A 27,729-nucleotide genomic window follows, 5' to 3' on the forward strand; every position below is an offset into this window, starting at 1 on the left:
CTTCCTTATATCCCACTCCGCCTCGGTTCGTCATCATCCTCTTCCTCCGTCATCCTCATGCTAACACCCCCCCCCCCCCGCCCTATAGCTGGCCCCCTCCTCCTCCTCCTCCTCCTCCTCCTCCTCCTCCTCCTCCTCATCCTCCTAATCTTCCTCCTCCTCCTCTTCCTCCTTCTCCTCCTCCAGTATTCTATACATTCCTTCTATTCACGGTGCTTTATTTTTTTTGTCTTTTCCTAATGCTTCTTCGATATACGAAATCCCTATAAGTACATGATCGTTTTTTGTTGATTATTATCAATAATGATCTCAGAAAACAAAAGAAGAAAATGAATGCCATTATCCTATTCTGTATGCATGATATGGGTCCTGTTCTTTTATCATTGAATTGAAGGACCTACTCAACCGAAGGAACCTCCTGGTATTTACAAGATTAGTTTTTAGTTATTCTGTCATATTTCGGTTTCATTCGTTATGGACTTAAAGTTTGCGTCCGTTATTGATTGATTGATTCATTGATTCATTCATCCATTCATTCATTCATTCAATCAATCAATATATATATAGTCCTGCGAAGCAGAATATTTTCTTCCCGATTTCCTTACGTAACTATGAAAATTTTAACGCACCACCAATTTTCCAGGACCAGGCTCACAGGGCCTACTTCTGTACGTAGAATTGCTCTTAATTTGGTAAGGATAATTGTTAAATCACATGTAGATCATTGCCGCATGCACTTCTTGCATTGCCCGCAGAGATAGTGATGTTTATGAACGCTTTACATGCAGAGTACTATCAACTGACTATTATTATTCGCAGATTGGTACAAAGGCGCTGAATCGAATGAGCCGAGCTTTGTTCCCCTCAACGCGTCCTCCCGAGTATGCGCTGCGCTAGTCCGAAACTTGTGGCAGAACCATTGGAATGATGTCCCGTGCAACATTGCTTTTCTCTCCGTGTGCAAGAAACCAGCTGCCCCGCTTGCCCTACAACAATCTACATTAAGTCCACACATATAAAAGTCAATAAAGGACTAAAGAAAACATAGTGGAGTTTGCCCGGTGTGTTTGGCGAGCGACGATTTGTGATTGAAACCACATGGGCTGGAAATAACACATGAACCTTGTCAATACATGTATAGTGAAACTCTATAATTGATGTTGAAATTTACTGTGAGCTTTTCCTCAGCCAAGTTTCTCAGTCACGAGTATTGACGAGCTTGTTACGAGTGTCAACTCTCGAGATATTCGCGAACACTTGGCATTGTACGAGTGTTTCGTGCGTCCTCTACGAGTACGTCTTTTGTATAGAAGTACAATTGCACAGAATTTGAGCATTTATACCGAGTGTGATACGATTACGAAAGAGTGAGATACGAGTCAGGCAGAGTGTAATGTGAGCGATGGGAAATACAATTAACGCACGAACATGACCCAATTCTTTCTACTGTTGACACGATCTTATCACGAATAGCAAGAGCTTGATACGAGTTGTTCGTAAATTGAGAAAATTATTGAATTCAGTTGTGAAGTTAGAAATTATAGGTGATTACCATCACATCACACGTCATATGTATATAAAGATGGTTATTGTAAAAGGACCATTTCCATTTTTAACAATTATGAAAAGTATCTGCTTTCAAATCTCTAGAATAAATTCGTGACAAAAAAGTGTGGCCAATGAAGATTGTGAGGGTTAGTGAAAAAAAGTTGTTACAAAATAATATCCTTGCTGCCTCTCATTGTGTATAATTATACAATCACGACTAAGATCATATTTGTTCTAAAATCTACACGTAATTTCCTTACTTTCCCTACTTAAAAGGATATATGCTATCAATTCTCTAAAATCTGTGACAAAACGTGTGTTTCAGTGAATATTGTGTGCAGGTTAGTAAAAGAATGATTACAAAATGACATCATAAGTACATCTTTCACATGTGTGCTGCTGGGCATTATCATTATCCATAGCGTAGTACATCCTGGACAAACCTGATCAATAGAACTAGGCTAATAAAACCATGCAAGTGAGCACATTGGTCTCGAATTCGTTGTGCTATTAATGTGTCCATTCTTTTAAGAATTGTGTTTGGTGTGTGTGTGTGTGTGTGTGTGTGTGTGTGTGTGTGTGTGTGTGTGTGTGTGTGTGTGTGTGTGTGTGTGTGTGTGTGTGATTGCATGGTGCGCTTAGCTGTTGGTTTCGACAATATGAGATACAAGTGAATCCTATGATGTTTCTTCAGCGTATCTGTTTATTTGTGCACCGCAAACGTTGTTCTTTACACAGTGTTTTGTGAACTTCCTATACCCACCAACACTAAAAAAGGATGTGACTGCATTGCGACTCAAGACAAACGCACACTCCACCACAACATACGTCACAAACATACAAACATAGCATCATGTACACTATTTTATGTTTGGACGTTGCAATGTACAAAACATACAACTACATTGTATTAAGGGGTATCACACAGTAGACCTTCTTGATTGTACATGTATATTACACATAAAACAAACACATATCAATTTGAGGATGTTTGAAAAATGAACAGAAGAAAATGCACTTGTGCATGGTACACACGCATTTCACAAAGGAGGAAAGTTACGATGCACAATCTACAATGGTTACTATACAATGCCTTAACAATCCTCAGGGCCTACTCGGTTTTCTTTTTCTTCTAAATCATGCATAACATTGCACTTTTTATGGACTTGAGGGCAATTATCAAGTACATCAAGAAGCAAGAAGGACTGTTTTGGTGGAAATTAACTTTGCTGCATAAAGAGCATGACATTGTCCAATGCCAGAGTCAAGATCAGAGGTCTTTGCACGTTTTGTGGTGGGCCTTGTGGGGCACAGACCTCCCTCAATCTATTCTCAGGTATGAATTCTGCGGCTTGCTACTTGTATTAATAATCCTTGGCTGGCTTCGAGCATTAATATTTCAATGGTTCATCTTTTCTGTCTGCTATGCATTGCAGGGGCATATCTTACGTGCTCGGTCACAATATACAAAGGGTTGAAAGGGAAAGGGTGGAAAAAAAAGATTTGATCTATTCCAATGTCATCTACCACACGGATAATAGGCCCATTGTGCAACAGGATATGCGGGTCAATTAATTTTCACACTTGGGACTTTATGGCAAGCCTGTCCTCAAATTTCATCAGCACTAAGCTACATCTCTTTTGTCATACTACCGTGAAAGAGAAAGGATATTTCACAATAATTTTGTGATGGCTTTCCTATCAAGGCATACGTGTAATTAGGCTTTGAGTCAGGGACACTTATACATATTGAATGCAACTGAGAGTACTACACTGTAGTAAGTAATAATATACCTCGTTTATGAAGAGCAACAAGGGAGGGATAAAATTGATTTCTCAATCAATACTGTCAAAATCAGTGAACACATTCGGCAAAAGCCATAGTAGAGCTAACACTCGAGTCAAGTGTTAGCCTCACGAACACATTTTTATGTACTACATGTACCAAGGATTGTCATCCATACTGAGTAGATCATCCGGAATAATGGAAACTTTGGAAGCATTCTATTTTTGTTGTAATTAACGTTTTTAATGCAAAATTGATGGGAATATTCATATCCTTCAGATGAAATATATGGTAAATCTATCTATTTCCTTTAAAAAAAAAAAAGGGAACAGTCAGAGAAACAGATACACATGTATCAGTAAGACTAGAGTTCAATCATACCAAACAAATAGATGTATGTTTGATGGTTTGGAAGTCACATAGTGCAATGACCTCTGGAAAAACTACATACAGCTGGCTGTAGTCACACAGCCATGACATAGTCATAAAATTATTTTTTGCATACAATACCTCCTTTTTTTTCTTCTTTTTTTCATGTCTGAAGGCAACATATTTCACATTCTTCTACTTGGAAAAGGAGATATCTGTCATAGGGACATTGTAACTACTTGTAGTATTATTTCATATTCATAACCCTACACCTCACATTGCTTTCCAAGCCCTTTCCAATCTTAAAGGGATGGTACAGTATTGGTGGAGATGAGAATTGGACTTTTAACTTTTTGCGAGATACCAAGAAAACACTTATGATATAGTACAGAAAATACCATTTTAAGAGAAATTAAAAGTTTATTTGAAGAAAATCAGGATTGGAATAACTGAAACATCAAAAAACAAAGTAAAACAAACCGATCGTGATAAAGTGTGGGTCCCACACTTTATTAGAATCATCTTTTTTGGATATCTCAGCCATTTCAAAACCAATTTTCATCAAATAAACGTTGAATTCCTCATAGAATTACATGCTCTTACACATTTCATAAGAAGTTTCTCATTATCTCACTAAAAAATGTTAGAAACCTGGAATTAGGCCACAATCAAAACTATACGATCCCTTTAATTCCAGGTTTTCATTTCACTAGCTGAGAATCAGAAGGACCCTGTTGTGTTCTTAGACTAGCGAGTGAATAAAAATGAAACAATCAATTTTCATGAAATAAAAGCTTATTCAATCAAAAGTGGGTAGATTTATAAGCACTGTTCCAAATATTGGGTAAAATAGCACCTTTGCGGTTTTGATTTTAACACTTTACTAAAAATCTAAATATATGTAATTTTAAATTGACACCATAGTGTAGAACAAATTGAGCTCTACAACATGATATCAATAACTCGATATCCCCCCCCCCCCCCCAAAAAAAAAAAGAAAAAAAAAATTGCGATAATGTCATTCTGGGTCTCAGCAGACGATTTGTTCTGTTTTTGTTTTATGATTTCCCCAAATTTTTTGTTTTCACTAGGGGTATAGCGCACATTCACACTAAAACAAAAGAAAAAAAAATCACTTGTTGATGTAACGATAATTCACACATGCGTAAGTGCTGATGAATCATGATGCTGTTGCAAGCATGTTTTTCTGTATCTGTATGAAGTGAATATAATGCACATATAATACATGTACATGTACACATCAAAACTGGGACCTAGGTACATTACATTACCTATTTACAAATACTAAACAAGCATATAGTATGTACATTATTCACACTTATTATACGAAGACGACATATTTACAGTATTACAGTTCACAGATGTCTACAAGATCTAAAACAAAATAAAGAGAGAAAGAGGAAAATTATATACAGCTGTATCTGCAAGTTTCTGTGTGGTTTGGATTTTCTATGGAATAAAGCAAACCAAATGGAGGACATCATTTTAAATGGAAGTGATGAAATGAAATGGACTGAGCAATAAAAGTTTCAGCAATTTTTGACAACTCTTGCAAAAGTGGTCGTGTGGACATCATGAACAGCTATGAAACAAGGGAGACTACTGTAAAAGAGGACATTTTTTGCACGAGTAATTTTTCGCGCTCGGCTGTGTAAGATGAATTTCACGTGTTTCTAATTCCGCGGAAACAAGACATTCATTACTGGATCATGCAAAGTAAAAAGATTGTGTGTTTTTGTATGTTTGCACTGGTTTTTGGTCGCACGAAATGCGTGAAAATTAACATATTGTGAAAATTTACACTTTTACACTGTTACAGTATTGGAGTTTCTTGGTCACATGGCCAAATCATCCATAGCTTACAACTACTCTCATGTTTTATACACACACAACCCTTACACGTCAAACACTTCTGCAGTCAATCACAAACATTCACGTTTTTTGTGTACTATAATAGAAAGATCAAGGCCTCATAAAACAAGTTTGCTGCTTTGAAGTTTCCAGTAAACATGAAATCGGAAGATGACCAAAAATGAAAAAAAAAATCAAATATGGTAGAAATTGTGTGAACACTTCTCCTGATTAAGCTAAACATGGTTATTGATCTTTTTTTTCTGTCACTATCTTCATTTAAACAGAAAGAAATTTTATAATTGGAGAGCTTTTCCCTTTTCGAAAAAGAGTGCTCACAAAAGAAGCATGTTTGTGTTCAATGAGGAGAAGTTAACAGTCTATAATGCATACAAAATTTGCCCGGCTACAATATATATACAGATATATATTCCTTTATCTGTCTCGTTCAATGTATTACAAACTTCTGACATGAGTTTGCCAGTAATGAAATGCAAACATGTGGACTTAATAAATATAATTATGAATAATAAGCGCTGCCAAGCCAAGGTAAAGCAGCGCTTTGATGGTTGAAGCTTACAGGGCCTGGTATTGTGTGTGATCACTTCACTGGCTGGCAGCATGCATCCATACTTCATCTTCTCATGGTTGCCATCTATCGGGATCTAACAGGACTGCGGCTGGCTAGGGAGCTCGATGCTTTGAATCGTCTTCACACATTCCTGCGCCTTACCAATGAGACTCTTGACGTGGTTCTGTCCAAAACAAAGGAGAAAAAAAACCATTTTAACAGTAATGATTTAATTTGACATGTATACGTATGGATACAGAAGAGAATGAATGAATGAATGAATGAAGGAAGGAAGGAAGGAAGGACGGAAGGAATGTATGAATTAATGAATGTGTAAATGAAAGAATAAATACATTCAGATACATATAGAAATGAGAAACATTCCATCGCTAGCTTAATTCATGAAGATTTCAAAAATAATTGTCTGTCAATATAAGACTATTGTACTTATATCTTTTATAAATGGTTTCTTCTGAATAAGTGAAATGATTATTCATAAATGTGCATTTCTAATGTAATGTAAGTACTTGTATTTATATTATGTGATGTCAAATAATAAATCAGATGACTCTGAGTTACATCTTATATAAAAAACTATTATTTTCACTTTCAACCAACAAGATTATAGTTTTTCTTCTCAAAAGTGTCAGTGACATCAATTTGAAGTTGACAAAGCACAGTTGAGTGAATATGTATGAAAGAGCCTCTGGCACCAACAGCTTATAAACTGCATTACGCAATCTGCAGATGTGGGCAAACAACAAAATTTGGGGGATCAAGAAAAGTGTTAGAGTCAACCACACCCAAGTCGACCACACACAAGCCAAAATAATTAGGTATGTCGAAGAAAAAGTTATCCCAGATGGATATAGATATGTTGTGTTGATTCTATTGTGCAAGTTACATTTCACATACATCAACAGATTTTCTAAAATCCCTAAGATTTGACTTAGACACAGTTTGATGTATACTGGTGTCAAGATTTTGTGACACCAGGGTAGCAGAAACAATGAAAAACAAAGGAAACTTTGGGGCCAGCTAAACTGCTTTGTTATATAAATTGTGTTAGCGTTCTTCTATCGGCGTTCTTTGCGGCAAGAATTAGTAAGCATGTTGCGATATATCGCAGAGGACTGTTGTGGCACCAACCTGTATTTTGGCCTTGTGCTCCAGGATCATGGTGCAGGCCTGGGTCAAAAACTTGTCATAGTTCTCCTCCTCCAGCTTCATATTCTGCACCGCCTCATCATACCTGAATAAATCAAACATCAATGGGAAAATAGCATCATACACAATGATGTATTTGATACATTTTTAGCTGAGATTTTTGGGGATAAAACACACTATAAGCCTCAGAGTTGGGAAAAGCTCAAACCTACTTTCAAGTTCGAATACATTTTACGCTTCTTCGTACAACTTTACAATATCACAAATATTTGAATATACAGGTGCAAAAAAAATAAAAATGGCATATGATTTTAAGCACAGTGAGGAAGACAAGCACTCAAGTAATGTAAAAGCTGAAAGAAAACATCATGACAGTTGACAAAGACCAGAGTCTATTTCTAGTTTATCTCTATTAGGCTATGTTTACTGATCAGTTCACTGAGGGAGGAAGTAATATCAGATCACACTATCAGTACCTGCTTACATCCCACTGGCCTTTCCGTGAGAGTGTACCATGATATGGCTACAGTAAAACCAGAAATTTTTGCATAAATTATAAATTATGCGAGAGCCAAAAATTTCAGAAGAGGCAGTAATATTTGTGAAAAAAAAATGGTCTACACTACATGCATTGACTGCCACTGGCAATTCACAAAAATTTTATGCCGCAAAAAAAATTGTCAGCTCCAATTCGCAAAAATTTCATGCCGCAAAAACTTCTTCGCTTTACAGTAAGTGTCTTTATTTGGGTTTTCAGTTTAATTTGACTTTACAGTAAGTGTCTTTGTTTGGGATTTCAGTTTAATTTGACTTTTTTTTTGGGGGGGGGGGCGGGATTGACGGTATGTCAAAATAGAACATCTGGCAAATTTTAAGGCTAATTGTTTTGGCACATGGAAGTTTATACTGTTATTGAGTAGCCCTTTAAACGCTAATGCTTCAACAAAATAGAAAACAGAAGAAAGCAAAAAGACACAAAACAACAATTAATGGCTACTGAATAGCCTCCCCCTCCTCAACCCCCTCCCCATCAAAAAAAGAGGAAAGAGCTGAACAGACTTTTGTCAGATTTATTAGGATGCCTTCTCTCGTCACTCCAGCAAACCAACAGACCCAGACGCCAGTGCTTACCTGGACTGCATCTGTCGAATCTGCTCCTTGACTTGATTGATGTCACAACTGCTGCTGGCTCGAATCTCCTCCTTCTTCTGTTCGATGGCTGTCAGGCGGTCGGTCATCGCCTGGACCTCGTCGCGGGTTTTCTGTCCGTCAGGGACGAGAAAGGATTAATTGCATGTTGTTAAATTTGGAAACGTGGCAGCCACCAAAGCAAGTGTTGAACGCATTAAAAACTACACACGGGGTAGATGTCATTATTAAAGTGCAATTCCATACCATAAATAGTGTCAAATTTGGCTGTGATAAACAGAGTAATACCAGATGATCATAATGGTGGAGGCTTAATCAGAATCCAACCAAAGATTTAAAAGGAACATTTTGAGGACTTCCAATAGCTGTGGTCACACTTGCAAAAGATCACAAAGTTAAAGATTGAAAAGTCTTTGCGATCTTGGGTCGTCTGTCCACACTGGCAGTCAAACTTCTCGATCTTTAGTTCTCAAAATTTGGGTCACTTTTGCCAATACACAAGGAAGAAGAAAGAGCACACCGTCTGAGAGCTGGTGATTGTGACGCAACAATGCACATCTGTACATCACAATGACCGCGCGCTTCAAAAACAGATGGTGGACCAGTCACATGACAAACTTTGCGAAGTTTCAGTTGCTTGTGTTCACACTGCCCAAAGAGCAAGAAGATTGGCAGGGGCCCGGGAAATAGCCCTCGTTTGAGTTGAAGGTTCACAATAAGTTTCACAACAAGTTTGAGGACATACTGGCAAAACTTTAAGATCTTTAAGATTGCAATCTTATACCTTGTAATCTTTCGCTAGTGTGACCTTGGCTAGTGTTTCACAATTTGATAAAACATGGTTATTAGTGGCAAACCAATTTGCCAATTAGACTAGGTGATGACACCACTGTCTCAATAATCTCCAAATGACTTTCACATAATTAAATGTCTGCTACATTTCCCATTTTCTTTCTTAATCAATCTAGAAAGAAAACTTGTGCCTACAATAGCTAATTTTGGTTGTGCTACATAAAACTTGTACTGACAATATTACAGGGAATATTCACGGGGCGCCTCCATGCAGACTCAGAAAGACTATGAAGGGGACGTACACCACCTCTAAAAAGGATTTATCATTAAAAACCTGACGAAATATATTACAAGTTATGTAATGTATACAACAAATATTTCATGAGGTTTGTATTTTCGCAAATTTCGCAAGTCAGGTGCTTTTCGTGAAATTAAAGAGACGCAAAAATATTGACTCTGATCACGTATTGAATGTGACATACGCGTGTACATTTCTCCGTTTGGGAAAGGACTCCATGATCGCGAATTTAACCACTCGAGAAATCGTCGGGAAGTTCCAATTCGCAAAAATTTAGACTCGCTAAATATATGGCGTATACAGTAGTTGGCATCTATCTAAACTGGTACCCGCTGGAAGACATTACTCTTATTGTGAAATCATCAGTATAATCTCCTTGGAGTGCTAATCTCACCTCTTTAAAGGCATTAATCTCCTTCTCCAGCCTCTGCAGCTGAGCCTCCAGTTTCTTAATCTCCTCCCGCTTTCCTTCCGTCATCTCTTTGATCTAATCAGAGGGAAGGATAGAAACAAGCAAACAATGTGACAATGCCTGTGGGAATCTCCATGGCAACCAGTCCCACCGTTATGTTGTGTCCAGTTTGCAGGCTCTATGCTGTAACTTCTGTTCTTTATCTTAAAGGGATGGCATAGTATTAGTAGAGATGAGGACTGGGCTATTAACTTTTTGCGAGATACCAAGAAACCACATATAAAATAGTACAGAGCATACCATTCTAAGAGGAATTCAAAGTTTATTCGATGAAAATTGGTTTTGGAATGGTTGAGACATCCAAAAACAGAGTAAAACAGAGGGATCAAAATAAAAGGTGGGTCCCACCTTTTATTAGGATTGCTCCTTTTTGGATATCTCAGTCACTTCAAAATCGATTTTCGTCAAATAAACATTGAATTCCTCTTGGAATTACATGCTCTTTCATATTTAATAAGCGGTTTCTCATTGTCTCATCAAGAATGTTTAATAGAAATCTTAAATTTAGTCTCAGTCAAAACTATACAATCCCTTTAAAGAGCTCACACAAGTGTGGATCAGTAAGTTGCTTCAGAAATGAGATAAAAAACAGTGATTGAGCTGAAGCCAACAAGAGTTATCTTTACCCTGCAACCGGTCATCACAAAAACATTACCCTTCGTAAATTCAGAACTAGCATTACATTATTTTACATCTTCACCCACTTTGGAGCATAACACAGTATACACTCATGTATACAATGTATGTGTGTGAGGTATAACATTTTGCGATTCAGGACAAGAAAGCCAAAGACGTGAGTTTATAAATTCACTACCTATTAACCACAGCAACTGAATGAAAAGTAATGTCTCTCTTCAAGAAGCACAGTTTGTGATTTCCACTGCAGAGAAAATATAGACTTTTTTTTCTGTAAATTAGGGGAGGTGATAATTGAGTCCGTTGTTAAGTCTGCAATAACCTGTGAACTTGTCAAATTTGCTATTACAAAGACATCACAAGATATACATCATGCAATACGTTGTACATGCATACAGTGTACAAATATAACAATATTTGTTTTTTCTGCTTATATACAATATACTGGAAAAGTGGAAATTTTCGCGGTGTGGAAATTTTCGTGCATTTCATGCAACCATAAGCTAGCGTGAAAATAAGAGCATGCAAGTATTTTTGCATGACATATGTTCCAGTTGTTTATGTCCTGATTCCTCAGAATTAAAAACACGCAAAATTCACCTTACCCAGCTGAGCGCGAAAAATTACTTGTGCGAAAATATCCACTTTCACAGTAGAAATCACTCCCAATTGGCAAAAATAGGAGATGACAAAAACAAAACACATAAGGAGGTGGGTCAAATTTTTCCCTTCCTTCCCTGTGGAAAGGTCATAAACATATGAGGTCAAAGGTCAAAAGAAAGTGACTAACCTGGTCAAGAGCTTCCTCCTCATTCAGCCTATGACTGTGAAGCTTGTGGACCTCGCCATTCAGGTTCTTTTTCAGCTGCACGAGGGCAGGCTTCAAGTGAAACAGAAAAATTTATATTAAAAAAAACAAACTTCAAAACTTTCTCATTAATTAACTTTCTCATTAATTAATTAATTAATTAATTAATTAATTAACTTTCTCATTAACTTTCTCATTAATGTCTACCGAGTAATACAGTTTAAGATACTAATTCTAGGCCCTGCTGTACAAAAAAAAGAAGAAACAAAACAAAACATTATTTTGGTTTAAATCATAACATCAAACATACAAATGTATCTTGAAACTGCTGTATTTTCACTGGGTGATTGCAAACACACTATTTATGCAATTTCTGATTGCATGAAGAACCAGACATGGACATTAATGAATATTAGATTATGAAATCTGAAATATTTCTAACGCATTTAAAATGTCAAGGAAATTTGAATGCTTGAAATATCCTTGAGATTCACAGACCAAACACATCAGCAGCGCATTTGATATCTAATAAACCTCAACAGATAAGCTGAAGCTCTGACTTCAAAATATCAGCTCGTTTGCCAGCATTTCAAGGCTCGCAACACATAACAATATTTAATAACTTGTGTTTATTTTGCCCCCCCCCCCAAAAAAAAAATAAATAAATAAATAATAATAATAATAATAATTTGGATTTACCATTTGCTCTCATGAAAAAGACACATCATTCTTAACGGGAACCCAAACCCAAAGAGCAATGTGGACAATTGAGTAAAAGCAGCAAAATTTGTAGAACTCATCAGTGAAAGTTGGAGGAGTATCGGACAATCGATGCAAAAGAAAACATGAAGAAAATTCCACAAAAATTCACTTCTCTAGCATAATGAAAGAGCACTTGACTAACTGCCTTCAGAAAGCAGGGGGAATAATTGCTGCCCTTAACATATAACAGTATCAAGTTGATGGAATGTGTGATTTTCATGAAAAATAAATGTTTGTGGAATGTTCTTTATATTTCCTTTATATTGTTGTCCACTGATACATCATAACCTCTAGTAGTCTCCTCATCCAATGGTTCCAACACCAAAACTTTAAAAATTCATAACTTTTGCATCGATTGTCCACTTTTCCTCAAACTTTCACTGATGTGTTCTACTAATGTTGCTGCTTTCACTCAATCCACATTGCTCTTTGGGTTTGCGTTCCCTTTAAAATCAATAATTTCCACCTCTTTGCTGTCTTCACATACCTTGATGGTGCTGACAAAGTCTAGCATGGGGGAATGCTGGGTGTGGATGGAGTGGAAGTTGAGACGCAGCTCGTAGTCGATGCCGTGGGCATTCTCCGCATCGGCCGGGATCAGTTTCAGCCGGCGCGCCAAGCTGTTGTACTCGTTGACCTTCCGTTCGAGCTGATTGAGGTCAAAGGTTGAGAGATAGTCATTTGGCAGCCATGGAAAAGCTAAAAGTCCAGTTTAACTGTTATGTATGATACTAGAGATGAGGTGTAATGATTTGCATGCAACACTTTCAGCATTGTTCCTAAAAGAAATGCAGTATCACACTGATTCAAATAAAAAATGTAGCACTTTGTTTGCAGCACTGGACTTGAGGATTAACCCTAAAAAGACTGGGCTATTTTGGTAGCTCGAAAGACTGGGGGGGGGGGGGCCTAAAGGGCCCCCCCCCCCCCTTAAGATTTCGGCCGTGGATCGCGCGATCGCCGCGAAAATTTGCACAATAGTAGTGTGCGATGTAATCTACAAGATAGTATATTCAAATTTTCCAAAATAGTCTTCTTTTATTTTATTTTGATTAATTATGCTAATTTATGCGAGAAATCAGACTCTTTGATCTAAATCAGTAAATAAAGCTCCAAAAGTGCTCATTTTTGGTCTAATTATTCTTTGTGGCATTCTTAGCAAATGCACTTGAAAAAAAATTCGGTATCAAAATCAATTTCTTATTTATTTTATTGTTTCATGAATTTCTTATGTATTTCTTTGTTTTTTGACCTTTTGTTTTTGTTGTTTTTTTAAACAAAATTTGTGGCAGACACTATTTGAAGCATAATACTCCTAAAACAAATTGATTTTAGCCATTGAGAGTAAAAATAAGCATATTTATATGAACCATGTGAAAAAACTCAATTTGCATTGACTTTGTACACAAAATCACATTTTTGAGCCATTTTCGGCCTCACATGCATGTACAAAATGTTATGTAACTTCAGAATCGTACCACCGGGCGTCACAAATTTGGTGTCAAAATGTGCGGGAAACTTGAAAGAAAAAAGTCATAGAGCATCGCGGCGAGAGCATTGCGTGTTGCAGAGTAATCGCGCGAAATGTCGAGGGGGGGGGCCTTTTAGGCCCCCCCCCCCCCCAGTCTTTTTAGGGTTAAAGGTAGTTCCAGCTCCTTGCAAGACTAACTAGGAGCATTCTGGCAACACTTTTTTGTTTATTCACTCTAAAAACAAGAATTGTTACCTGAATCATAATGATCATCATCGCAGCAATATCATTATAGGACAGGTCGAGAAAACTTTGCAAATCTCACTGGTTGAGAGCCATGCATCAGTTTTTCCATGCTGCATCATATGTTCAATATCAAATAATCATTTTGATCACTGGGCAAAGACGCTGTTAACATGTTAACATGCAGGCTTGTAGCAAAGAGTTTGCGCACTTAGCAAGAGATGGCTAGCCAGCATCCAGTAATTACTGACACATGGTTTGCATCAATGGAAAGCCAAAGAGAAATGCATCCAGTAAATTTGAAAAGCATCATAAATTGTTGGAACACGATTAAAAAACGCTGTTCTATAAAATACACGATGCAACACTAGGAATAGTGCGCATGCAATAACTATAAAATCTAGTCTACACTCACTCGACTTCACCTTATGGGTTAAGCATTCCACAGTTACCTTATGCACACAATTCCTACTGGCACACTCAGACCCGAGCATGATTTGTATACTATCATTTCATTATCACATTTAATATCCTTTTTCATTAGTACTATCATCATTACTAATATTGTCATATTATCACTTTCAAAAATATCATCATTCATTATTACTGTCATCATTACTATTGTTATATCACTACCTTTCATAATCATCCCTGAATTGGCCAGGCATCACCTGTTAGTCTACTGTCATGGCATTATAGACCACAATACTCACCTCCTCCTGCTTCTTGGCAATGCCTCTCTCCTCAGCCCAGATCTCCTGGTCCAAGGACTGGTTCTCCCGCTCCACCTGGTCCAGACTGGCGTTGGCCTGCCGCAGCTCTGTCTGCATGCGTTCCACGTCCTTGGCTGACAGCTCCTGGTGCTCCAGTTGGTACTCAAGCCGCGAAAGCTCTCGATCCAGCTCCCCAATTTCAAGATCTACGATAGAGAGGGGAAAAAGAAAGAAGATAAATGGATTAAGTTTCAGGGATTTGGAGCACTGGATATCTATTTTTTTTTCTCATTCTAGCAAGTATCTCTTACTATTGAATGGACAAATGATCACCTATCTAACCCAACACGCATTCACTGGGTTGATTGACATTACATCCTATCTAATCCTCCTCTCTCAGATCCTAACCAATTTTAATGATACCGGTATATTTACAATCAAATACCAAACTTCTATTATACAGTGGAATCCCATTATAATGAAGTCCTCGGGACCGGCAGTTTCTTTCGTTATTTCGAAATGTAGTTATAACCGATCAAATAAACAATAAAAAGCATAGGGTGGATGGTGTTGCGGCCTGAATTCTTACTTGGTTGTAACTAGAATTTCGTTATAATTGTATTCGTTATGACAGGAGTGCACTGTATAAAATTAAGTTCAATAACCGGGACAATATTTCTATCAATATCAAATAGAGATTAAATTGCATCAATCAAATCACATTGAATCAATTGACTGAATTTATGTACTGCTAACTTGAACTGAGTCAAATGAATCAACTTTAACAGAATATGAACAGAACTACAGTCACAAAAATGCTGGACAGTGAGGATGCAATTTTTTTGTGAATGCAAACTGTCCAAGATCACTGGACACTACTCGTGGTTGACTGACCAGTATGTCCCAGCTGGATGTCCAGTTCCTGCATCTTCAGGTCCTGGGTCTTCTTGTGGTCCCGCAGGTTGATGAGGTACGCCGAGAAGCGCTCGCAGTCGATGGTCCTGGCCTTTACCTGTTCTTGCAAGCTTGGGATGCGACTCTAAAATATGTATGAAGGGGCAAAGTGGAGTACGGTAGTTCCTTTGATCAATTGTCTGGAATTTCTCTTTATTTCATTTTAACAATACAGGGGTAAATGTGAGGGTTGTTATCACACTAAGCAGTAATCGACATGACCTTTTCTAGCTTACATTCTCAGACATAGATGTATTTTTTTCTTACAAGGGATTCTAATACCAAGGTGTATGTTGATTCAATACAAGGTAACATGACTGCTTATTCTGTGTTAAGGACAAAATTAAGGCACTCCATCTATTTCACCTAAAAAATAAATAAATAAATAAATAAACACAAAATCAATAAATAATGGAATTAATTAATGAACGAGGGATAAACAATCCATGACTAAGCAATCATACACTCAGTACATATATTCATTTAAGAAAAAACAAATAAGGACAAACAAAAAAAACTTACTTCATTTATAATCAAAGAATAAATCACCGAAAAGAAATAAAATTCCACAGAATATTGTCACATACATTGTAGTTTACTACAAACAGGCTAATCAGAAATCCTTTCATTCAACATGGTAAATATAATCATACAATAATGAGAGAGATTCAGAGGTTCAGTTTACCTTTGAGAGCAGTGATTTAAAAAATGTTCAAGATATCACATTTGATGCATATGTGTAGGTCTGTTGTATCACAGAACATCCTACCTTATAAAATTTTTGCAATAAAGCCTGAAATTTTAGGGGATATAAGTATTTTTCTCATTAAACCATAACTATAGACGGTTTAGTCTGGAAGCATTCTTATTATAACTGCTGTTCATATTTTGTGTATTTAACAATACTCGACATCAATTATATGGATTCAAATTTTTACAGTGGTTGTTTCTGTCCCTAACTCACATTTTAGAACTATTTTAAAGCATGAATGTTGGGTTTTTTTCATCTGCAAATGGTAAATTATGCCTTTTACATCTACTCCCAGGAAAACATCAGGAATGGTTGACACATTACCTGCTGCTGCTCCAGCTCCTCCACTTCTGCCTGGAGTCTTTCCTTCTCGGCCGCAATGTTACCAAGATCCATCTCGCCTCCCGTGTTTCTCATATCTAAAGCCAAAACAAATAGACAGACAGACAAACTCACACAAACTGAGACCAATGAGGTTTGAGGTGCAAATCCCCCGCTTCATCCAAGCTGATCTTGAATGGGGCAAACGATTCGCTGAGAAGTGTGGATGCTTCATCAAAATCAGACATTAAATAAGACAAGGCTGCACATTGGCGCCGGTCTCGTGGTCCAGGCCGGTAAAAATCACTGACGGGCCAGTAACTTTCAGGAATGGCCAAATTTACTGGTCTGACCTGACTACTAAAAAGATATAATTGTCAGAGCCAGTTGAAAAAAGAACAGGTCCAATGAAGAGGAGATAGAAAGACAATCCCTTGGTTCACCTACACATTTTACACAAGTGATCACATCACTTTTGTTTGGAATATAGTAGCGATCGAGAGTGCTAATAACCATAACACAAAATTTAGCTAACATGACAATGACATCAATTCACAGCTCTCCAAAGGGTTGCGCACAAACTCACAAAAATCATCCTTATAACATATAAAGTTGGAGAGTATAGTAAAGGGTAAAATGGTTTGTCATTCCATTCTGTAGAAAGCATATCATCAATTAAGGAACAAATGGGGTCATAAAGTCTACACAACCTAATAACCTGTCAATTTCAATAGCAGCCCCATACTTCCTTGTTGCAGCAGTTACAAACATAATCTTGGATATGTATTGTGTTACACATCATATGTTTTTCAAACTGGCTATCAAAGAAGAGGATTAATAAGAAAAACCACAGAAATTTACTGGAGTGTTGCATGTGGATTTGAGCAACTTGATGTAAGAGCACTGTACTAAGGAGAACAGAGGCTTAGCACTCTAAGATGGAAGTTTCTGAATTTGAGTTATGTCTGTCGCAAATGCTTTGACGAGGTGCTCCCCTCCCCTCCCAAACCACCACATCAACATCCTCCTTGCCCAAGGCATGAAAATGTATACCTGGCAATGTTGGGGGTAATAATATTGGCAGGGCCCTCTGGAAGAACACAGCAAACCCTAAAAAGGCTTCTCTAAGGTGGACAGAAACCCATATGATTCTAATAATTTAATTCATTAGTGACGGGCGGTAAAAGGCACTGACTGTACTTACGTATGGCATCTCGCAGTTTCTTCTCGTACACCTCGTACTGGTCCTGTCCACTCATGTACTCTTCATACGTCCCTTCAAGATAGTCAAACAGCATCTGGGTATAAAGACAAAGAGTCACACTCCAATCTGGATTTGAGAACAAGTTTTCATGTAGGATACCCAATGGCTCTGAAGAATGGAAGGCTTGCAAAGAGGCCCAGAGAATTTAGTTAATAATAATAATAATAATAATGATAAGTACAGCATTTGTAATGCGCCTTCGATCTAGTAGCCTATTCTGAGGCGCAGAGGGATATAATTACTAAGAGAATAATATACATTATAATCATAGTTGTACATAAGAAGGTTAACAAAAAGAATTTGTGAAACTACCAGAAGAAACAATGTGCTGTTTGTTTGTTTTTGTTCTGAAAAGAAAATACAAAAGAAAATAAAAGTATTAATTCTAGACAGGACTCTGAGAGTGTGTGGGATAACAAAACACAGCTCTGAGAATGTAAGTGTTAAAGTAAACAGTTCTACAAAATTGAATGTTTTACCCATATAAAAAAAGAGAAAAATGGCTATGAAAATTGACGGTAAAATGTGCCCCTAACAATAAAGGGATTCACAGCAATGTCTGGAAATTCAAGGTCTAAAGACAGGCTCTACTATGCACTGCATTATCTACAGTAGTCAACAAACCTCCGACTCAGCTTGGCCATCAAACTCGCTCTCTTCTCCCTCAGCAGAAAATAGCAGAGTCGTGGTGGTCGTGTTCATTGCATACTGTGGATTCAAACATATCAAAACATATTGAATGGAAAGTCTTCCTTAACTTTAAAAGGATTTCTTCCCTTTATCCTTACTGTTGCCTTCCTAATCTCCCCTTCCCTTCTCCCTTTAATACACATGTAGATGCTTAACCCTATTCTAACTGGGGGGTCAAATTGACCCCCCCTCGACGTTTCGCACCACGATTTCGCAACGCGCAAAGATTTTGCCGCGTCGTTTCACAACTTTTTTTATTAAAGTCTTCCGCATATTTTGAGACCAAATTTGCGACGTCCGGGTACACCGTTCTGAAGTTACGTAATGTTTTGCATATGCATGTCAACCCAAAAACAGCTAAAATTCATGATATCGTGTGCAAATCCAATGCAAATTGTGTTTTTTGGTTAAATTGATACAAATAAGATTATTTCAACTTTTAACCATTGAAATTAATCAATTCTAGTGTAGATAAGCCTGAAAAAGTGCCTGCAACAAATTTGGCAAAAAAAAACAATAGAAAACAAAAGGTCGACAAAACAATAAAATACATAAGAAATTAACAAAACAACAGAAAACAAAAGAAATTGATTTTGATTGTGCTATTTTTTTACACGAAAATTGTTTGTGTCTTGAGGAATTCTGACACATAAAGTTAGCAATCCTCCAGCCTTTTTAATGGAGTTATAGGTGAAAATATGATTTCATACACAAATTTGCACAATCAATTTATTAAAAATAGAAAGGCAATATTTTTCTATTGTATAACCATGTAATCTTGTAGTTGACATCCAGCTCTATCTTCAGGCAAAATTTCGCGGCGATCGCGCAATCGGCAGCCGAGATCTGAAGGGGGGGGGGGTCAAATTGACCCCCCCCCCCCCAAGTAAAAACTTGGTCTCAAATAGCCCAGTTAGAATAGGGTTAACCCATTGAAGACTAGTCCCCAAAGTATCCTACGGCAGGTGTCGAGTATGGCAAATGTGTGTCATTGCAAAATCAGCTCGTCCTCAATGGGTTAATGTGTTCCAAACTGTTACAATCACAGCGAGGCTTTCTTAGTTTTCCCATTGCCATTATATTTCTTGCTTCTCTCATTAGAAAGCTCAGTTATACAATTGATGACACCACACATAGGAAAATCTCTTGCAGAAATTGTACATAAATGCGTCATAGTCAGAGGATGGTGCAGATCATTAACGTGGAAATACTTTAGAAGCTTGAAAGACTAACATACACAGAATTAAACATGTTTCTGCCATTTGAAAAAAAAAAATCAAACAAACAAAAAACAATCACAATATTACTTCATTAACAATCTTTTCTCTCTTTTCATTATAATGGCCAGTTTCAAGGTAAATCCAGTTTCATTGTTGTTCTTTTTCTTTGTGTCCGTCCAAACACATGTTGCTCTCAAACAAGAGTTACCCCTTCATAATAAAAAGCTACACAATACGATCCCTACAACCCAGTTGAGCAGCGTCACCTTTGGTTTGACAGTCACATCTATTGTAAGTACTCAGCTGGAAGCACACCCACAGAGTTTGGTCAGAAAAAAGCCCAGCCAGGAAGGAACAACTCACCTTGACCAGGTCCATCAGCCAGTGCAGAGCCCCCAGGACATGGGGCCAGGCGTGGGGACTCCCCAGGGTGAACATGGAGCTCTTGGAAATGTTGTATGGGTATCTGCAAATAGGAAAAGTAGTCTCAGATGTTGGTTGTGGCATCTTTGTTTGTTTGTTTGTGATTTTTTTTTTTGTACGAGAAATCTCGTTAATTTAACTTGTTTACAAGTTACTAGTATACATTCCTACGGTTCGGCTATGGATTCACAATATCAACAGCACCTACCTATGGCTCTTTAGTTGTGTTTTTTTTAATTTATTTTTTAGTTTAAATTCTTAGTTTTAAGGTGTCAGTACGGATTTCAATACCTTTTCACCATATTTTAAAGCATCCTATCATGCAGACCTCCCAACCTTTCTGACTGAAAAAAGGAATGATTTGGTCCAAAAGTAGGAAAGAAAGAGCAGTTCCCATAGGAATGTGTAGTAAAATTATCCAGAAAAATAGGAAATTCCTGTTGAAACAAGAGCTGGGAATGGTAAAAATTCAAATTCTTTCCTCCAAATTCAGTATGGTTGAGAGGTCTGTATCATGGGTAAACATTTACATTTAGAGAGCCATTGATTACATACACACATTATTTGTTTGTGGTGGTATTTACAGACTTTAGAAACACTCACTTGAGTGCCTTGAGTTTAGCGGGAATTTCCTCCTCAAACTTTTGGCCCACTACGTAGTCTTCGTCCAAGAAGTTGTAGATGAACTGGAAGATGCGGATGAAGTCTTTTGTCGTCGGGGACATCAGCTGCTTGACGGACAGCTGGTGGGAGAAGTTGTTCTCCTGAAGAAACTGTGATTCACAAACAGAAACATAATCATTCGTGATGGCAATGATTTCAGTCAGAAGGGAAAGAGGGAGAAATTATGGTTCTGACAGAGAAATACCTGGGTAATAGAAGAATGTGCATCAAAATGTGTATATTACAAACATTTCCCTAGAATTAAACAATCTAAAGCCTCCCACCATTTTGCGCCCACCCCCCCCCCCCCATCCCCCATCCCAATAACAAGATTTTACCTGGGATCATACTGTTAATGTAGATACCCAAATAGCATGGAATCCGGCACTTAACTCTCACATGACCTCCTTTCTCTCTCGTCAATCTCTCTCTTGTCTCTCTCCCTCTCTCTCTCTCTTTCTTTGAGTAAAAACTATTTTAAAAAATCAATCTATAGGGAAAAAAGAAACCTCACATTTCTTTGTTTGCAATGCTTATAGAATTGATACAGACTGACTTTCTATTTTCATACCCAATGCCACAATTTCTTGCTTACTCACATCAACAATGTTCCTGATCTCCCTCTGCATGTAGGATTTATCACTCAGGGGCCTGCTCTCGCGAAGGACATCTCTGCCCATGTTGGACCGTCCGTAGCCACTAGAGGGCCTGCATGTGCAATGATAGTCAAAGCAAAAATCCTTCAGTTTCACTGTGTTAGCATGTCAGAATTGAATTCAGAAAAAAAAAAATGAACAACGAAATAAATAAACTTCATATATCTGCAGTTCTAACCTTTTACTTAAAAAAAATCCCTAAACATCAACTCACAATCAGCATGCCTGAGTTGATGTTTAAAATGTAAAAAGTAATATCCCATCACAAATGGCCCTTTAAATACTTTTATCAATTCCTGAATTTACTTACAAAGCTTGATTAATCTTGTGTCATGGTGCATTTAAAAGCATGTTATTTTTCAAACTGACTGGCTGTGAAATAGACATGAAATTTCTTTTGGGTCTAATATTCCATTACTGTAAAACGAGGAATTTTCGCGTGCACTTTAATTTCGCGAATTTCGCGAGCGCCAAGATTCGTGAAAATAAAATGCACGCCAAAGTCCTTGTTTACACTATATGCATTGAACACCAGTGGCATTTCGCGAAAATTTCAAGCCACGAAAAAGGCTGTCGGTTCCAATTCGTGAAAAATTCATGCCACGAATATATCATGTTTTACAGTAAAATGACACAGCATTTGATATTATAATAATTACATACATGTACTTGTAGCTGCTCACTTATCAGAAGAATTTGACAAAGTTTCCAGGGCTGATCATAAACATTGTTTCTTTCAATCATTTGAATATTTGTAGGAAAATTACAAATGGAGAATGGCAGTGCCTTTCATATGACAGAACTGAATGAGTTTCAAGACAGAGCTGGATGCAATATAGACAATCTTATTGAGATGCCCACCTCCTGTTATTGCCGAAGCCATGGGACATCTTTGAGGCAGTTGATTTGCGGGAGCCGGCCGACGAACTCGACCCCGATGAGCGTCGGTTGACACTTCCGGGTCCTCGACTGGTTGAAGGAACATCTGCCACAGAGAAACAATTAAGCTATGCATACATCTACCAGTACGTGTACATTTGTACATGCCTGTACAGCTGACATCTTGTTATTATAAATATCACGGAATCAGTGAATTCACATTGTTAAATCAAATTTTGTTTACATGTACATGTGTATATCAGGGATTTACAAAGAAAAACGAATTATACAAAGAAACTTTGGCATGGGGGGCACAAAACATTACTGGTACTTTGTTATGAAGAGGGTTGTCATGTTAATGTTCTTCAATGAGAAAAGTTCACTGGAACATGTCAAGTCCTGGTGAACCCTGTGAAGGACAGCCAACTATGCATTTGAACTCACAGGCTGGTTATGTGATAGATAATACTGTCTTATGCAGACTATCAAAGGGATGAGGACTTTTGGTGGATATTTATTTCTTGTGTAATGGTCTGAAAAAAAAAAATGTAATCATTAGTGAAAGGAACAATTATCAGAAAATAGTGAGTGGTAGCACAGTCAGTTCAGTGGTCAGTACAGTACAATGGCTCATGAAGAAGAAAAAAAGTTGCATGATTAGCTCCATATGCCTGATATAAATTTATCAATATATGGGCATTTCCATGAGTTGTGCGACATGACCACCAAAATTTTACCCGCATATTTCAGGACAACTGATAATCTTACTTTGTTAGCCATAGTTTGAAGTGTGTGAAACCAACTTTACCTTTAAGAAAAGTTCCCTTCTGTGCATTTTTATACCTTTTGAAGCCAGAAAGCATTTTTTGACCTAAAATCCCTAAAAATGCATTTTTGTTGCTCTTTGTGATTATTTTTTATATTTGAGGCTCAAATCAAACTTTGTTTGGTTTTACAAATCAAAAATATATTAATCTAGCAGAAAATAAAGTGGAGACCTCTATATAAGATATGTACTTCGGACACCAGCATGCTCTTACATAGCTCGAGAAGCTGCTGTAACGTGAGTTACCGAAACATGAACTTTTTAACCTAGCAATTTTACTATGCCCAACTGAGACGTGGTATTTTGGATTATCAAATAACTATGCAGCACACATCCAAGAAATATGATGGGACTTATAGTCTTTGCTTCAAATTCTCATAACAGAGGTCTTAAAATTGTAACGTGAGTTACCATGTAACGTGAGTTACCACAATGTAACGTGAGTTACCGACATGATTTTTCTTTCATACCAAGAAATGATATGAAGGTTGTGATTGTAAGTAACCAATGAGTACATGATTACTGAACTCTTGTATTAAGATTCTATTTCCAGTAGATTGTTATTCTCTTGGTCTCTCTCTATCACCAAACCAACTGGTCTACATGTACAATGTATCAATTACACATGTTCATCACGTCATGTTAACTTCTGAAAGAAACTGTTCCATATTTACTATTTAATATTACAGTGCATGTATACTGATCTGTTACGAAAGTTGTTAAAAGACATTTCTTCTAAAGCTGCATGGACCTTGTTCCAGCAAATTATCAACATTTTGTGATAACTATTAATAGCCTCCTGATTGGGATAATCACTGCACGATTACTCTTGAAAAGTTCTTGTTTTTGTAATTCAAGTGATTACTATTTGACATTTCAGAGTTTATGCCTACCTGTATAGACCAAAGCCATTGTTTATGAGGCTGAAACATTTACATGTATGAACAGAATTTTAAGATTGGAGCTCGTTTCCTGCTGTTCTTTCTGAGATTTTTGAGAACTGAACATTGTGAATTTGACACGCTTATGTGTTTTATACTATTCTACTCTGAGGTTTTAGCTATATTGTTGCAAAATCCTACAATGAAACTTTTCCATGTTTACTATAATTTACTTTACATGCTGATCTATTACCAAAAACTTGTTGAACGTGAACCTCATTAATTATCAGACATTTTCTTTAAGAGCTGGACAGTCATGTAGCTTAAAGCAAACTATCAACATTTTGTGATATTAATAGTTAGCCTCCTGATCACAAAATATTTACTATTCATGTTTTTCATTTGGATTTACTGCTTCAGTCTGCTTGATTACTCTAGAAAATACTGGTATATACTTTTTACATGTATGTACACTTTAAATGATGGCTACTTGACATTTAATAGACCAAAGCCATTGTTTTTTAAGGCTAAAACATTTATGAACATGTTTTATTAAACTGATCAATACTGGTAGCAGATAACTAAAATTTATCTGCAGTTTCTGTAATTCAAGTCTAATTTCTGTACCAGTTTTGTATAAGAATTTGTAAACAAATCAAACATACAAACAATTGATTATTGAGTAATTCAAACAATTATCAAATAATGGGAATATAAATTGCATTGTTTAAAAGTTAAAAGATTTATTGAAATATTTCATTTCTGAACCTTTAAACTCTCCACAGACTACATGTACAGGTCTCTAGTCTCGTGACTCAGTGTATTAAATGGAATACACGTTTCTGGATGACTTGTTTTATCTAGATAGCCTGAAATCCATTTAAATCTAGTAAAATAAAAAAAAAATCAAATCAAATTCTCAATTAAATCCTCAATTTCTGATGCATTTGTTAACTGGAAAAGAGTGTAATTTAATGAGATAGACTCTGTTTCATATCATTTTGTTGAATACAATTTTTGTCTCAGTACAAATGAAAGCTTGGAAAACGACTCAATTAAAAATGAAATTTATCTTCAAGTTGGTATTCTAAATGTAAAGTTTCCTGCCTTTTGGTAATCTCATGGATAAAATGGGATTAATTACTGTCAGATCAATGTTCAAATCAATTTAGATTCTTTATTTGTGGAGTTTGTTTGTGAAAAAAAGTTGTCTTGGTAAGTTTTCTTTGGATTATTAAGACAAAAAATCAACTTGTGATCATGTGGACAAACTGTAACGTGAGTTACCGTAACGTGAGTTACCGCTTCACATGACGATACCTGGAGAATGTAAGACAATTTGAATTTTTACCATACTCGGTGATGTATGTTGTTAGTCCATGACTTTGACACAATAGACTTTAAAGTCTCTCTGTTTCTTGTTTGAGGAAACTTTTGAATATAAGACATGCCAAATTTTTGCATGTCCGATTTATGTAACGTGAGTTACCGACATTTGTAGTGTTTTTTCTCATAGTTCTCATAAGAGTCTGTGGATGTAATGTTGCTGTGAGGTAGGATGGAGGTGCATGATACTCATTCACATATAGTAACTCATATCACTAATTAGGTTTTAAGGATACTGATCTCAACAACCTAATTTTGAGTTCAAAATGTAACGTGAGTTACCGTGGAAATGCCCATATACACTTGCTCCTGTCATTAGATATTGAATCGAAAGCAAGAAAAAAACACTCTACTTCTGTAATATTCTGTAATCAAACCACTAAGAATTGAAGTTAGGCCACCAAATTTCAACAAAGGTTATCCTTTGGTGGCCTTAACTGGCAACTTTTACGCAAAATTGATTGTTGCTTTTGCTTTTTATTTCGGACCATCAAAATTTCAGAATGAAAGGTTCGAATGACCCAGCCACCAGAGAGAGAGAAAGAAAAAAAAAACGGCTAGTGTAGAGCCTTGTACAATACGTAGGCCTTACTAACACAATCTATAAGTACAAGTGAAGTGAGGTAACTCACTGTTGTCATGTTTTACTCTGAGCGGGCCAACAGACGACCTTCTGTTGCTCATGGAAGCACGGCCAGCACTCTGGCGATGCATGCTGCTGGTTAGGCGCCACAAACGTTAGATCCAAGTTTTGCCCTGTCGTAGAACAAAAAAGTCAAATTGAGAATATGAGAATATGAGATTTAGGCATAGATCTAACCGTTACCAACATTAAAACTACTGTATACACTAGATTACCTTTATAGTTGAATCTGGAAAATAACTTGGTAAGGAAGGTGCTAGTAAGGTGTGGAAGTGGGTGGGTTCTGAAGATAAAATTTTGATAAGTCTGTGTCTGTACAACTCATAAGTGTTAGGTGCAGTGCAATAACTGCATAATTACAGAAAACTCTACAGCAGCTGTTCTGCAGCCCAGGTCACTGAGATTACCAGGACTCAGCTAAGTAGGACATGCATACAGCAGATGCCTGGAAACGTTGCTTTGACCGAAAGATCAGTCTGTGTATCTTGTCGTCACGCACCAGGGATATAATGCTCCACGGAGACTATACGTTTGGCTTCACAGAATCCCTCCTATACGGGGAGGAGGGCCGTAAAAGTAAAAAAATGATTTTAAAAAAATCCTCCGAATAAAACATATTTTTCTGCCTAACATTTAGATGGTTCTACTGGTAGAAGCTTAACCACATCGGTGACCCCACCCCAGCGCCTTGGGGTTCGTTGCCTTGCCTTATAAGTCTGTATAAAATTAAAACGGTCACTAGCTAGTCAGGCTATTTAAGGCCAAACATTTTTTCTCTAGTACAGTAGAGTAGGGGTACCTAGACAGATTAAAATGATTTTCTAGAATTTCTAAATTCTATGCGAAACGGCAAAGGTGAAGCGGGAAACCTGAAACATACGAGTAAAAACGGTATAGTAGTAGGTATCCAACACATCGACACTGTACATTGTCATTGAAACCGACATCCCTCTAAAATTGTGCGTAAAGAACGAACTTTCACAAACGCTACTACGCGCAGTGCAGTAGAAACTCTACAGTAGTGGTTTTGCATTCTTCACTGGTGATTTCATGATGCCCAAAATATTCCTGGAAAACCCGATAATAAACAACTTTAACAAGATCAACAGCAAAACAATGATACCGTAGATTATAAATGCACAATAATTGGAAAAGCATTAACAGTTAGAACTCCAACATTGGTAGTGCATTTCACACGTATTGTCAATGGAGGGTAGGGGTGTTGGTTTCAAAATACAGTGCAACTGAGTGAGCGCGTCAAAATAACAACCCATGCATTGCATTCGAAGCAGTTATATCAGTCCAGGAAACCCGCTCACTGCCCCGCCTCATGAGGACTGCCCCCACGCCTCATGAGGCCCCCTATTCACTTCTTATTCATCTCACATCTGACGTATAAATTGTCGCAACTTTGCACGGTGATTTTTTGTTACACACACATGTCCACTATCCATGATGAAAAGAAGAAAAAATCCTGTCTGTTGTTTTTTTTTCAAAAATCGAGTTTTAATCAAC

General features: G+C 37.1%; 1 protein-coding gene across 1 annotated transcript; it reads right to left on the bottom strand.

The window, feature by feature from the left end:
• Positions 1 to 6,140: 6,140 nt before the first annotated feature.
• On the bottom strand, positions 6,141 to 26,325 carry LOC139726895 (kinetochore protein NDC80 homolog). The gene is made up of 16 exons (XM_071637887.1): positions 26,204 to 26,325; positions 22,461 to 22,584; positions 21,543 to 21,651; positions 20,884 to 21,053; positions 20,221 to 20,323; positions 18,572 to 18,655; positions 17,884 to 17,981; positions 16,687 to 16,774; positions 15,552 to 15,696; positions 14,658 to 14,863; positions 12,718 to 12,879; positions 11,451 to 11,540; positions 9,947 to 10,039; positions 8,445 to 8,575; positions 7,296 to 7,398; positions 6,141 to 6,330 (listed from the first exon to the last, which is right to left on the bottom strand). Exons 1-16 carry the CDS (start codon positions 26,283 to 26,285, stop codon positions 6,241 to 6,243), a joined length of 1,878 nt encoding a protein of 625 aa, XP_071493988.1. The 5' UTR covers positions 26,286 to 26,325; the 3' UTR covers positions 6,141 to 6,240.
• Between the last annotated feature and the right edge of the window lie 1,404 nt (positions 26,326 to 27,729).

The sequence above is a fragment of the Diadema antillarum genome, unplaced genomic scaffold (assembly GCF_040938485.1).
Source record: "Diadema antillarum isolate AM-2024a unplaced genomic scaffold, OU_Dant_1.0 seq00000103_RagTag, whole genome shotgun sequence".
Lineage (NCBI taxonomy): Eukaryota > Metazoa > Echinodermata > Echinoidea > Diadematoida > Diadematidae > Diadema > Diadema antillarum.